The 12,819-nt window shown below is 38.5% G+C and overlaps 1 protein-coding gene across 14 annotated transcripts in view; it reads right to left on the bottom strand.

Annotated features, from left to right (window-relative positions):
- The window catches only part of LOC138758400 (transcription factor RFX3-like), a 342,380-nt gene that overhangs the window by 102,070 nt on the left and 227,491 nt on the right, over positions 1-12,819 (bottom strand). For 13 of the 14 annotated variants that reach the window (XM_069927263.1, XM_069927325.1, XM_069927330.1 and 10 more), the window contains one exon: positions 7,664-7,738. In XM_069927263.1, the coding sequence (XP_069783364.1) occupies positions 7,664-7,738 (75 nt within the window). Of the gene's footprint in view, positions 1-6,609; positions 6,864-7,663; positions 7,739-12,819 lie in introns of those variants that run through there. The other variant, XM_069927367.1, reaches the window with a different exon arrangement.

Below are 12,819 nucleotides of genomic sequence, written 5' to 3'. Positions count from 1 at the left end.
AGTCTTGAAAGCATAAGTTGGCATTTTCCTTGAAATTAATCATAACCGAGAGAAGGAACAGAGGACACGCAAGCTGAATAAACTGCTGGAAAAGAGATATCAGCATGAAAGCTCATCAATTCAGGTTCTTATTCATAAATTCTGATGTCTTGCACAATTAAACATATTGTGAAAACAATAGCAGCTAGCATCTGGAGTTGCAATTTTCTTACAGTAGGAGGTGCAGTAGAAGTTCAGATTACTGCTTGGAAAGGTCAGTGGCCTAGCACAATGGTTGGTCACTACTTTGTGTAAAAGGATTTGTGAGGTCATAGCAGTCCAGCAGTCTTTCCACCAACAGATTCAAGGAACATCCCCTGTGGAATGGCATTAACTCTATTCCAGTGAAAACCTTTGGTACTATCATTGGCAGGATTCTATGACCATTTACAACTTTTAAATCCTGGGAGTTATTTCTCCTAATGTTTGAAAACAGAACAATTATTGTTATCAATAGTTAGTTTATAGTTAATCATGGGGAGTTTTATAGTTAATCATGGGGGGGAGGGGTTAGGTGGCATATACTTTTGATTATTCACTACATAATGGGTATATAGTCAAATGCAGAGGAACACCACCAAAGCAACACAAATCTCAGCTGTTTTCTAACTATGCTGTATATATAACATTCTTTCTTTGGCTTGGCTTCGCGGATGAAGATTTATGGAGGGGCAATGTCCACGTCAGCTGCAGGCTCGTCTGCGGGAGAGGCAGACACGGTTGCAGCGGTTGCAAGGGAAAATTGGTGGGTTGGGGTTGGGTGTTGGGTTTTTCCTCCTTTGTCTTTTGTCAGTGAGGTGGGCTCTGCGGTCTTCTTCAAAGGGGGTTGCTGCCCGCCGAACTGTGAGGCACCAAGATGCATGGTTTGAGGCGATATCAGCCCACTGGCGATGGTCAATGTGGCAGGCACCAAGAGATTTCTTTAGGCAGTCCTTGTACCTCTTCTTTGGTGCACCTCCGTCTCGGTGGCCAGTGGAGAGCATTACAGCCTGGTAATATCTCTCATTCTACCATTACCATCTGGCCAGGAAATCAACACTAGGTCAATGAGAAATGTAGAAAAGTGTCAACCCTGGGAAGATGCATGAAGACTACATGTGTACTAAAGAGTATGCAATGGATGAACATAAGAGATTCAATCAAAGCACTAGTGTTCTGCTACATCAAGAAATGATAGAAAGGTAACCAGAGGAAGAAACTTCGAGAAAATCCTCAAGGACAGACCCAACACAAGTGCTGAAAATACAGTTGAAGGATTTGTAGACACCTTCTGCTCAAAGTGGTAAGTAAATTGAGAACTCTTGGCCTCCACATAAGATCTTCACCATCACAGAATCTAGTTTTCACCTATGTGATATCGTGGCTGAACACACTGGATACAGCAAATACTATGGGAATGACAATATCCTCATAGTCCTCCAATTAACCCACTCTTGTGAAATTTCAGCAGTGGTCTCTACCTGATCTTGTGCAATAATGCTCAGGTGTGTTCTGTTATGATAAGCAAGGGAAATCCAATCCAGCTAAATACCACAAGACTTAGTTTACTCTCAATGCTGAGTACCACTGAGATACAAATACAAATTTCAACAGTGCTACCACAAAGATCAAATTGAGATAACTGAATTACGGATGCCCAGAGTGGATTTCATAGCACCACTCAGCTCCAGATTTATTTATAAACTTAGACTAAACAGGGACCAAAGAGCTAAATTTCAGAAGTGAAGTCAGAATGACTGCCTTGACATTAAGACAGCATTTGACTGAATGCTGCATCAAGAATCCCTGGAAAAGTTGGTCAATGGGCATCATTAATGAGTAATGAGTTTATTGTCATATGCACAAGTACAGTGCACAAATGCACTGAAATCTTTACTTGCTTCAGCCAAACAGATAATCTACAATAGTATACATTAAATTACCACAATATATGAAGTCAGAAGAAGAGATAAAAGGATAAATGTATAAACATTCACAAAGAGCTAGAAAAAAGTGATGTTTCAATCGTGCAAAAATACAGAAATTCTGGAGGAACTTAACAGGTCTTGCAGTATTCATGGGAGGTAAGGATATATAACTGTCATTTCGGCCTGAGCCCTTCTTCAAGGTATGAGCAAAAAGCAGACAAGCATCTGAACAAAGGCTGGTTGGAGGGGCAAGGGGAGCTGCACAGGGCCACAGGCAAGAGTTCATTGGTGGATACGGGTGGGAGGACACAAGGGAAAAAAGCTAGGAAATAGAGGGAGGGCATAGCTCTCTGAATGGAGAGGGAAGAAGTTAGAGAGCTAGAGGAAAGGGAACAGAGAGTTGTCTTCTCGATGTTAATGACATCCGTTTGGAGAGTGCCAAGATGTTTTCCATTAGGCCATGGCCCTATCTTCCTCTCTTCCACTACAAGCTGTAGTCAATGTAGCCTGATGTTGGTGTCAATAAGTTTATCGTAATACACATACAACATATGTGCCAAAATTCTTGCTAACTAAAGTTGAACAGGTACTTTGTAAAATAAACTATAACAAATTATATATCACAATCTTAATTAAATTGAAAAGGCAATACATAAGCAAACAAATGAGATAGATAATAAATATTCAATTAACCCAGAGCAAAACAAATGTGAGTCAGCAATAGTGCAGATGAATTTTTTGTAGTGTTGGAGCAGTCCCTGATTAGTGAAACAAGGGGAGGTTCAAAAGTCTGATAAATGTTGGAAATAAACTGTTCTTGGACAAAGAGTTGTTGGTCTTCAAGCTTTGGTATTTTTTGTCTGAAGGTAGTAATGAGAAGAGGTTTTGACCAGGGCGATGGGAAACCTTAATGATGTTGGCTGCCTTCTTGAGGTAATGCGTCACAGAGTGCATTCAATGGATGGCAGGTCAGTGAAGGACCAGGTGATGCTGTTACCTTCTTGTGCCTTCTGTGTTCCTGGGCAGTTGAATTCCCAAACCACACTGTGATGCAACCTGTCAGTATACTTTCTACAGTGCACCTAATTTTGAGTATTCAATGACATGCCAAATTGCCTCTGACTCCTTAGAAAGGAATGGCATTGGTGTAGCTTCTTCATGGTTACCTTGATGGTTACCTCGATCTGCAAACTCCAGGAGAAGTACTCTGAAATATAGAACTTGAAGGTTCTAACCCATGCCATTTATATCCTATCTCTGCAAACAGGTGTGTGATCCCTTGGGCTCCTTCCTAAAATTGCAAATAAGCTCTTTGGTTTTGAAGATTGCTGTCCTGGCACAATTCAAACAGATTCTTAATCTCCAATCTATATTCTGTTTCATCACATCCAGTAATTCAGCCAACTGCAGAGCTATTATCAGTGAATACAATACAACCCTAAAACAGGAATCTCTGAAATCCTCATTTATCTGAATTTTTAAAAAAAATTTGAATAAATGAGGATATCTGAAACAAATCAGAAATGCTCATTTATCTGAATTTTTTTTCAGAGCCGAACTGACTTCACAGGCTGAAAAAAAATTCACTCAACATAAAATTAGAATGACAATTGTCCTAGTTTCAGGTAACTCCCTCCCCTCTTTCTTTCCATTTCTTCTTTACCTTCCCCTATCGACCTCTCCAATTCTCCCTCTCAAATTGGGTGCCACTGTCTTCCACTGGCAAGCGGTTGGAAGAATCCCTTGTCCCGGCGTCATCAAGAAGAGCGGCCTCACGTGCAGGAGCAGAACCTCAGGCTCAGTGACATTCCCTCCCTCCCTTCTCCTCTCCCCTCCCCCCCTTCCTTCTCTCTCTTCCCTTCCTTCCCTCCTTGGCACAACGGAGCTCTCGACGGCTAATCCTCCCCTCGGCCTACTACCACACACGCACATTGGACACCCCAGTGTGCGTGTGCGGTAGGCTTAGGGGAGGATTTGGAGTCGGAACTCGGGAGTCAGCAGCTCTGGTGACTGGGGAGGTAGGAACCCACTGACTCACCAGTGGTGTTCCCCCGGCCCAGAAAGCCTTCCCAGGGATCGGCGGCCATGGTTGGTTGGTCTCAGTGATCAGCGGCGGCGGTTGGGAAATTTCAGTGACTGGTAGCAGTGTTGCAGCCAGCATTTGTTTGGTGAGAATTAAACTTATTTTAATGTTTAAAAAGCCTTCCCTTGTTGTTTATTGTTATTTAAACATTGATGCAAGTAATTTGCTGTTGCTACTGGGGTATTTTTAAAAAATGACCAGTTCTCCAAAAAAAACTATCCGACATAGGCGTGGGCCCGATCATTTTGGATAATTGGAATTGTACTCTACATATTGGGTTGGAGCCAAACTTGGCTGCACAGTTGTGAGTTTACAGGGAGTAGAGTAAGGGACTAAGCATACAGCCTTGTTGATGGTCAGTGTAGAGAAGGTAATATTGCTGATTTGTACTGTTGATGAAGAAGTTGAAGATCCAGTTGCAGAGGAACAAACAGAGTGTCAAATCCTTTAGTTTGGTCATGAGTTTTGCTGGTACACTGGTGTCAATGAACAACAGCCTGACAGGTATTTTTGTGGTCCAGACGATCTTATACAGAGTGGAGGGTTAGTGAGATAGCATCCTTTATTGACCTGTTGTGACAATGTGTGAATTGAAGTGCGTCCAAGTTCTCCTGAAACCAGAGTTGCCCAATCTCTCAAAGCACTACATCACTGTAGAAACAAGTGCCACTGGCCAATCAAAGGGAATCAACCCAATGATTAGATCTTGCATGAAGGAAGCCTGTGCAGTTTTTTGGAATTCCATCATCCCAGCCCTTAAATAACATTAACTGAGTTCATCAGTGCCAGATATCTCTCTTCAAATTAATTTAGTGTTTTATTTTTCTCCCCATTGTAAAACCAATGAGTTGGCGGATAATTACAGAATATTCAGTTCCATTTGCAACTCTCCAGCATTTCCGGCACAGCATTCAAGCACAGACGTGCCATAAAGGTGGCAAGCAAGGAATAACTCCAAGAAAAGAAAGTTTAACCACTTTCCTTTGTTATTCAATTGCTTTACTCTGTCCAGTCCTTACAATTAATGTTTGGGGGGCGCAGAGGCTCAAAATTAACAGAAGCTCTACTGAATAGCCATGTAAACATTATAGAGCAGTATCATAGACTATGGTGAATGACTCATCTCCTGACAACATTTACAAGGCTAAAATAGGAAGGATGTTGGAGTACTGTCAATCTGCCTAGATGAATGCAATTCCAATAGTACTCAATAACCTTGATACTATACAGGAAGAGCTGCTCACACATTCACACACCCTCTACCATCCTAATCATTCATTCCCTCAACCATTATTGCATACTGGCTGCAGCATATGCAAAACATAAAATGACAATATTTAGTTGCATGGACATCTCCCAAATTCAGAATTTATTTCACTAAGAAGCACTACATCATTTTCTGACTTGAAAATGCAATTGAACATTGGACAGCAGCATATGTACATCACCAGCTGCAGATTTCCCTCCAAGATACGCACCACTTTGACTTGCGAAATGCATCACCATTGTTTATTTATTTATGATTCTAAAACTTTGGGCTCACCCTGTCTGTCAGTATCATGGCAGACAGGGTACAACCAGGTGGCCCTCCAAGAACAATTAGGGATGGGTAATAAATGCTGGAGCTATGTTGCCCAGATCCTGATAAACTAAAAAAAACAAAACAAATAGATAGCAATATATATAGCAGCAATAAATTAATAACAAATATTTAGCCCTAAACACTGTTGTGCACAATAGGGCAATTCAAAACTTTTTAAAAACTCTTTTCATTATGTTATGTATTTTAAAAGAAGAGAAAAAAATGAAGGGTTGATTGAAGGGGATGGTTGTGCGATGATTTCAGGAAAATCACCAGCATGAGTGCTTTAAAAATAATTCAGAAGGTGGCTAGGAATGTGAAAAAATAGTTTCATTCCTGAAACCAAAATATACTTTAGCTAAGGTAATTTGAGTGCACATGTGATTTAAGAAAAAATGTACTTGAAAATCTGGAGAATGATGAACATTATGCAGGTCTGAATTCTATAACATCCATAGATACAAATGGTGGAGAAAGAAACAGTTAATGTTTCTGATGAATAAACTATCATCTACACAGATGTAGTTAAACAAGAAAATTTGTAGATGCTGGGGTCGAGTGCAATACACAGATGTGCTGGAGAAACTCAGCAGGCCACGCAGCATTAATAGGCAGTAAAAGGCTACAAATGTTTGGGGCCTGAGTCCTAGATTAATTCTTTTTCACTCCTCAGAAGTCTTCCTTCACCTATGAAATATTTCCACCTATGAAATAATCATTTCTGATCGTTCAGTTGACAAACATGCTATTAAAATATGCAGTTGTCACAATCCATTTCATGGCACTTTTTCAGCTTTTTAGCAGCAGCAGTAATGGATGACTATTGGCTGAACAGAGTCTATTCATGTGTATAATAACACAAAGAAGGGAACTTTCATTTTATACTATTCTTTGTTCTACCTTTTATAAATACTTGGAGTGCATAGTCTGACATATGCAAGCCTGTAATCCAATATTGGTCAGAGTACTTAGGAGATAATTGAAATGAGAAAATTCACCTAGAATTGTAGGGTAGGTAATGGGAAGAAATCATGCAGAAAGATGGTGTAGTTCGTGCTCTCTTGAGAGAATTCTGTCAACTTGCTTAAAAGTGGCAGAGATTTCCCAAAGATATGCTAGTTTAAAAAAAAATAGATGCAGATGATTGTTGAGAAATTATTCACTTGCGTGTAACTTGCTATACTAGTGGCCCCAGCACACTTGATCACTGCTACAACTAGACAGGGAAGGTCCTGTAGCACTGCTAAAGGCAGAGCTGCTGTCCACACCAAGCAAGTAAACCAGTAACTGCCATTTATTCAAACCATGCACATTCCTTTTTTGGGGAAGGGACAGGCTCACAGGAGTGATGTCATAATGCTGCTGTGAGGCCTGGCCGTTCCCGACCACACGCTCCTGCAGCCTAGAACTTCTGCGCAGTTGCTGTACCCTGCCGTACGGCGATTTGGCCCATCGTGTGCGGGGTTGACCCGGCCTGCTACTACCTACCATTCTTTCCTGAGACCGCATTTTGGCAAGTCAAATCAGCTGGCTGTGCTCTTTCTGCCTTCATACAGACAGAGCCCAAAAAGAGAGGCTCCAGACATCAGGACAGCCAGAAAGAAGGTGGTTGCAGGAGGTTGAAGAATGGTTACAGGATTGCCTTGAGCCAGTGGATTGGGTGGTGTTCAAGAACTCAACTGATGATCTAAATAATTACACCAGGGGCGTTATGGACTTTAACCAAATCATTCAAGGGTTTCCTCAACCAAAAGCCCTGGATGAACAATGAAATCTGGAGCCTACTGAGAGCTAGATCATAGGCATTCAAGTCTGGAAAACCAGAACACAACACAAGGAACTTGTGAAAATTTTCACTCCAGTCTATTCTAACTTCAGATCACAGCATGACCAGTTGTTTATTCTAGTAAGGCGAAGGAAAACGGCACAAATCTCACTAAGTTGCAGAAGAACTTTGGACAAGCAAAATATGCAGAAGTGGCAGCAGAATAAATCAGGAAACAGCTCATGTCACTAATTAAAGATGCAAGTGATTTTGAAGAGGCAACTTACATGGCTGTTGAGAAGAGTGCTTCTGTGAGCTGTCAAACCATCAGACTTTTGGAGTGTCTCAATCGCCATTTCAATCTGATGATAGATAGCATTGAAAAGAGCTCAAGACAAGACAGTATAAGCAGATTTAATTCAACACAGAAATAAATGAAAGACGATTAAGCCACAAGAGTGAGCCTACTCCTAATTATATATTTATCTCGTTAACTACTTTATCTTTAAACACCTAAAAGCAAAAGATTTTCTCATGCAATTCATCTTGATAAATTAAAAATAAACATTCATAATGCAGAACATTTTATTAGCTAAGTATCAGCTGCAACTTACATATTTTATACCAACCTAGTTAAATTGAATGGACAAGACATTCTGCATGTCATGCAGCAGGTAAGTTAGCTCTATGGTATTTAATACTCAATGTTGCATTTCAAACTGTATACTATGCAAATTGTGTCAGTTACACAATCGACTTGACACCTCTATTGTGTACACCAATTTTGCCCATATTGCGTATAGTTAACTTACAGCAATGAAGTGTTGAAAACTTCTGAAAGTGAAGATTATCAAGATTACATAGCAATCCATTCAGAAGTTTAATCAAATTGCACAAGTAACTTGCATTTACCATATGAATCCTTGTATTCATTAAGCAGCATTTGAATATGCTGAAACAATTTAAAGTAGTCCATATGACTCCCATTTCCAAAGTCAAACAATCTTTTTATGTGGATGTATTTCCTCATTGTGATAAATGCAACGATGGAGATGCTTCATTAATACATTTATTTTGGATATGACATATAGAGTCTTGAGAAATATTGGATGCAGTATTTTAAACTTTCTCTTGACTTATTAAAGTTAATTTTAATCCAAAACCTTTAACTGCTTTATTTGGTATTGTTGGAGAGAGTGACATAACTTTAACAATAACTGAGCTACATGTATTAGCTTTTATTTCTCATGGCTAGGTGAAGGTGTTGCTCATTTGAAGGGATGTTTTACCCCACCTAATCATGCTCAACAGCAATGTGACGTCATGTCATGTTTAAATTTAGAGAAGATCAGACGCTAAATTTCTGATTTAAATGTAAATTTTCAAACACTGTGGGGACCCTTTTTGAATTACTTTTAGTGTTAACTAATAAAATAATTTATCACTCTGATGAGAATTCTGTTTTTCTTTTTTTTGGCCAAATGGCTTATTTCTTGGCAGTGGGTTTAGATTTTCCTTTTTTTTAAAAAATAATAAAATATAATATCAATACAATATAATGTTAGATTAAAATGTGGACTAGCTTGGATGAAATGATATGATTTAAGTGTAATGTATCTTCCTGAATTTTAACATACATCCATATGTACTCTATGTTTTTGGATGTGAAATTTCAATATTGAAAAATATTATGCTTAAACATATGTATCAGGTTTTTTTTTCTCCCATTGATATTTACATAATATTCCATCTTTCTGTTTCATTATTTAATTTCTGGAAAAGTATTGATCTTGTGACATGGCCTGAAAGAATTCTGGAACTTCAACAAAAAAAAGAGTAACAATTGACTTGTGATAAAGATCAACAGAGTTGCAAGGATGATTAAATGTGAACTGAATTAATTTATGTCAGGAAAAAGTCATCAGAATGTGTTAAACATTACACATGTGAATTAGTAGATATTTATGGATTTTTAAGGCCTATTGTAACCTTTTACTTGCTGCTAATTTCCCCCAGAAAGAGAGTACATTTAAATTCATGACCAAACATTTAGACAATGAACTAACAAAACTTTGTTATATGGAAATGCTACTTTTAATCAAATGAATTATCCTGAAACCAAACTGGACCAACCACAAAAATATTCTGGATTCTGGTATCCCGGGCAAGGGACTCATCTCTCACCACACCAAACCTTTCCACTATCCACAAGGTACAAGTCGGCAGTGTTACGGAATACTCTCCACTTATGTGTACGAGGATTGTTCTAACAACACACATGAAGCTAGACATCCGGGATAAAGCAGCAACTTTATTGGAACCCTATTTATTCCCTTCACTCTCATCATATTGAGGATGCAATACATGGCAATGATTCCTGTTTAGGTTTCTCTGACAGCGTCTCCCAAATCTCTGACCTCTACCACCAAGAAAGATAAAGGAAGAAAGTGATGGGAAAATGATTATCTATATGGTCCTCTCCTGACTTGTAAACATGTTAATCCTTCAAGGTTGATTGGTGCAAGTCCAGGACTCCCTGCCAACAGCAGATGTACACATGAATAACTGATGCAAATCTAATAGTGGTTCACTACAATTTTTCTCAAGGCTAATTCGGGATGAGCGATATTGTGAATGACAGTAGTAGACTATATATTTTAAAGAAGAGGGCCAATTTGGCTCCAAGATGTCGAAAAGACAATTGAAACAAGTAGCAAAAGAGTTCAATGCCAAGGGCGTTGTTATAAATCGCAAAGTAGTGCAAAAATGTTAATGATATTCCACAAGCTGTCAAGGTAAACGAGTTCATCCTCAAACAACGCATCCTTTAAACACCACCTCTGGTATCCTGAAGTTTGTCATCTTCTTTGTTGATTGGTACATTTCCATGTTTTGTGGCATTTGCAGACTTTGAATGTATGCCCTTGCAGGTTCATGTCATTAGCTGATAAATTTTACATATAGATAATAAAAAAGAAAAACTGCTACAAATCTGAAATAAAAACAGAAAATGTTTAAAATATGCACCAGTTAAGGCAGCATCAATGAAAAGGGAAACAAAGTTAATGTCTGAAGTCAATTATCATTGCTTCTCTCTCCACAGAGCTGCTGCTTTAATACCCAAACTTGGGGATTACCACTGCAAGTTTACCTAAAAATAAGCATCATCAATACCTTCATCTAACTATTCCTTAGCTAAATTTTCAATCATGTAGTCACTTTGAAACTGACTTTTGTCTCTGTGACTTTTGACAATAATTAATCAATTTTTATGTAAAATTATAGTAATGCACTATACAAAAAAAGATCCCCTTGGCCCACTAGGTCCACGCTGACCATTCACACCTATTTACAATAATCCTACATGAATTCCATTTTATTCTCCCCACATTCGCATCAATTACCCCTAGATTCTCATCAATTACACCTACACACAAGAGACAATTTACAGTGGTTAATTAACCTACCAACCTACACATCCTTGGAATGTGGCTGGAAAGCTTCTCAGTCACAGGGAAAACCTGCAAATCCCACACAGAAAACACCTGAGGTGTGAGGCAGCAGTTGTGCAAATTATTTTATAGTATGGTTATACTCTAATTTGATAGCAATTTGACAAGCTATCTGAGAACTCAATAATCAGAAAGTTTGATGAGATAAATGCAGAAAGAACAGGAGATGGAGAAAATGCTCTACTATTATACGAAAGGATGGGTACTCAAAAAAAGCATGTAGAACAAGCACAAGATCTATATTTGTGTAAATTTGATTGGACATTGATCAATTTAAAACAAAAATTATTTTATTTAAATATGTGACTAGAATTGGTTACTTGTTTTATTTTAATTTGCATTATATCCTGAAATACACAACAATATAAACAAGATTCTGAACATTCACTGTTGATAATTTGCACTGGACGATTAAATTATTTTAGAAATAAAATTTCACTCATGCAAACATCATTCCTATCCAATTGAGATAAAAATGTTTATAATATGTAAATGATTTTTCTCTCTCACTTTTTTCAAAGTCTGTTAATGATCTGAATGAAAATATTTCAGGACAAGGTAAACTTATTAGCTCATCCCTTAAAAAAAGCAAATAGAATGCTTGGGTCATACCAACATGCATAAGACTAATTAAAAAGGTATGAATCATTTTGGAACTATCAAAAGATAGTTTAGTGGCCTTACTCAGGAAAAAAATAAAGAACATCAATGTGAATATTGTGAGAAGGTTATCAGATGATATTATGATACCTTTGAATGGAAAGATTGCCTTCCTGTTTTTTTTACCCCCTGTATTTGTTTAATTCCTCAAGGATTGCTGCAGAGTAGGAGAGTTGAATGCTAGAATACGGGCAATTTGCTTGCACTCCTTTGTTGGAATGGAATGGAAATAAAATCCTTATTTTTAAAACAGCAAATAGTCTAATACAAAATACTTTATGTTCAATTCAAAAGAACCACCCACAGAAGCTGAATCATATAATAATTTAATTTTAAAAAGATGGAAAGACCACAATAATCTGCAGGATGTAATCAAAAAGCCAGTTAATTCTCCTAATAAATCTCAGTTTTTGTATGTATTCAGGTCAGTTGCTGTTATTTAGACTTAATAATAATAGCATCGAATATATCTGATTATTTACAGAAAATAACAAATGTACAGCATGTGATTTAAATAACTAGATTCTGTCACTTTGTAACTTCATTGGAGAACAAGAGATTAGGCATTGCTGACAAGATCAGCATTCATTGCTCTTCATGAATTACTGTTGCACTATCCAAGAGTGTCCTCTTGGATCTTTGTATCCTCGAGCAACTACTCAGGGCTGATTAGTGGGGAGTTTCATGATTTTGGCCTAGCACTGATGGTATGGCCACACGAGGATGATTTATGACTTGGAGAACTGGTTAGACATTTTGATATTCCTTTGCAAAGAAAAGCAGCTCCAATGGAACAAAGTATGCCATACAGCCAAACTGTGCCACGTAGTTTGTCTTGTTCAGATGGAACAGAACTATTTTAATGTTATAGGTGCTCTAGTAATTCAGTTCCATAAACAACACATTTATGTCTTCTTATTGTCGACCTTAAAAAGTCATTGGGATTACTCGGGTGGGTACTGTAAATATGTGCATATAATGCGAAAAATTTTGTACCAAAATTCAAGCTCAAAGTAGGGGGGCGAATTATACACGCATATTTATGGCAGCGGAAATCGGGCAGGCAAAGTGGAAGAGAGACGGCAGCGCGAATCAGGCAGGCGAGTGGGGAGAGATGGCAACGCGAATCAGGCAGGCGAGAGGGAAGAGAGACAGCAGCGCAAATCGGATGGGCGAGGGGGGAGAGAGATGGCAGCGCAAATCGGGCGGGTGAGGGGGAGAGAGATGGCAGCACGAATCGGGCGGATGAGGAGAAAGAAAGAAGGTAGTGT

The sequence above is a fragment of the Narcine bancroftii genome, chromosome 1, assembly GCF_036971445.1.
Source record: "Narcine bancroftii isolate sNarBan1 chromosome 1, sNarBan1.hap1, whole genome shotgun sequence".
Classification (NCBI taxonomy): Eukaryota; Metazoa; Chordata; class Chondrichthyes; order Torpediniformes; family Narcinidae; genus Narcine; species Narcine bancroftii.
The sequence above is the reverse complement of the archived record's forward strand: the minus strand, read 5'-3'. Positions and strand labels throughout refer to the sequence as shown.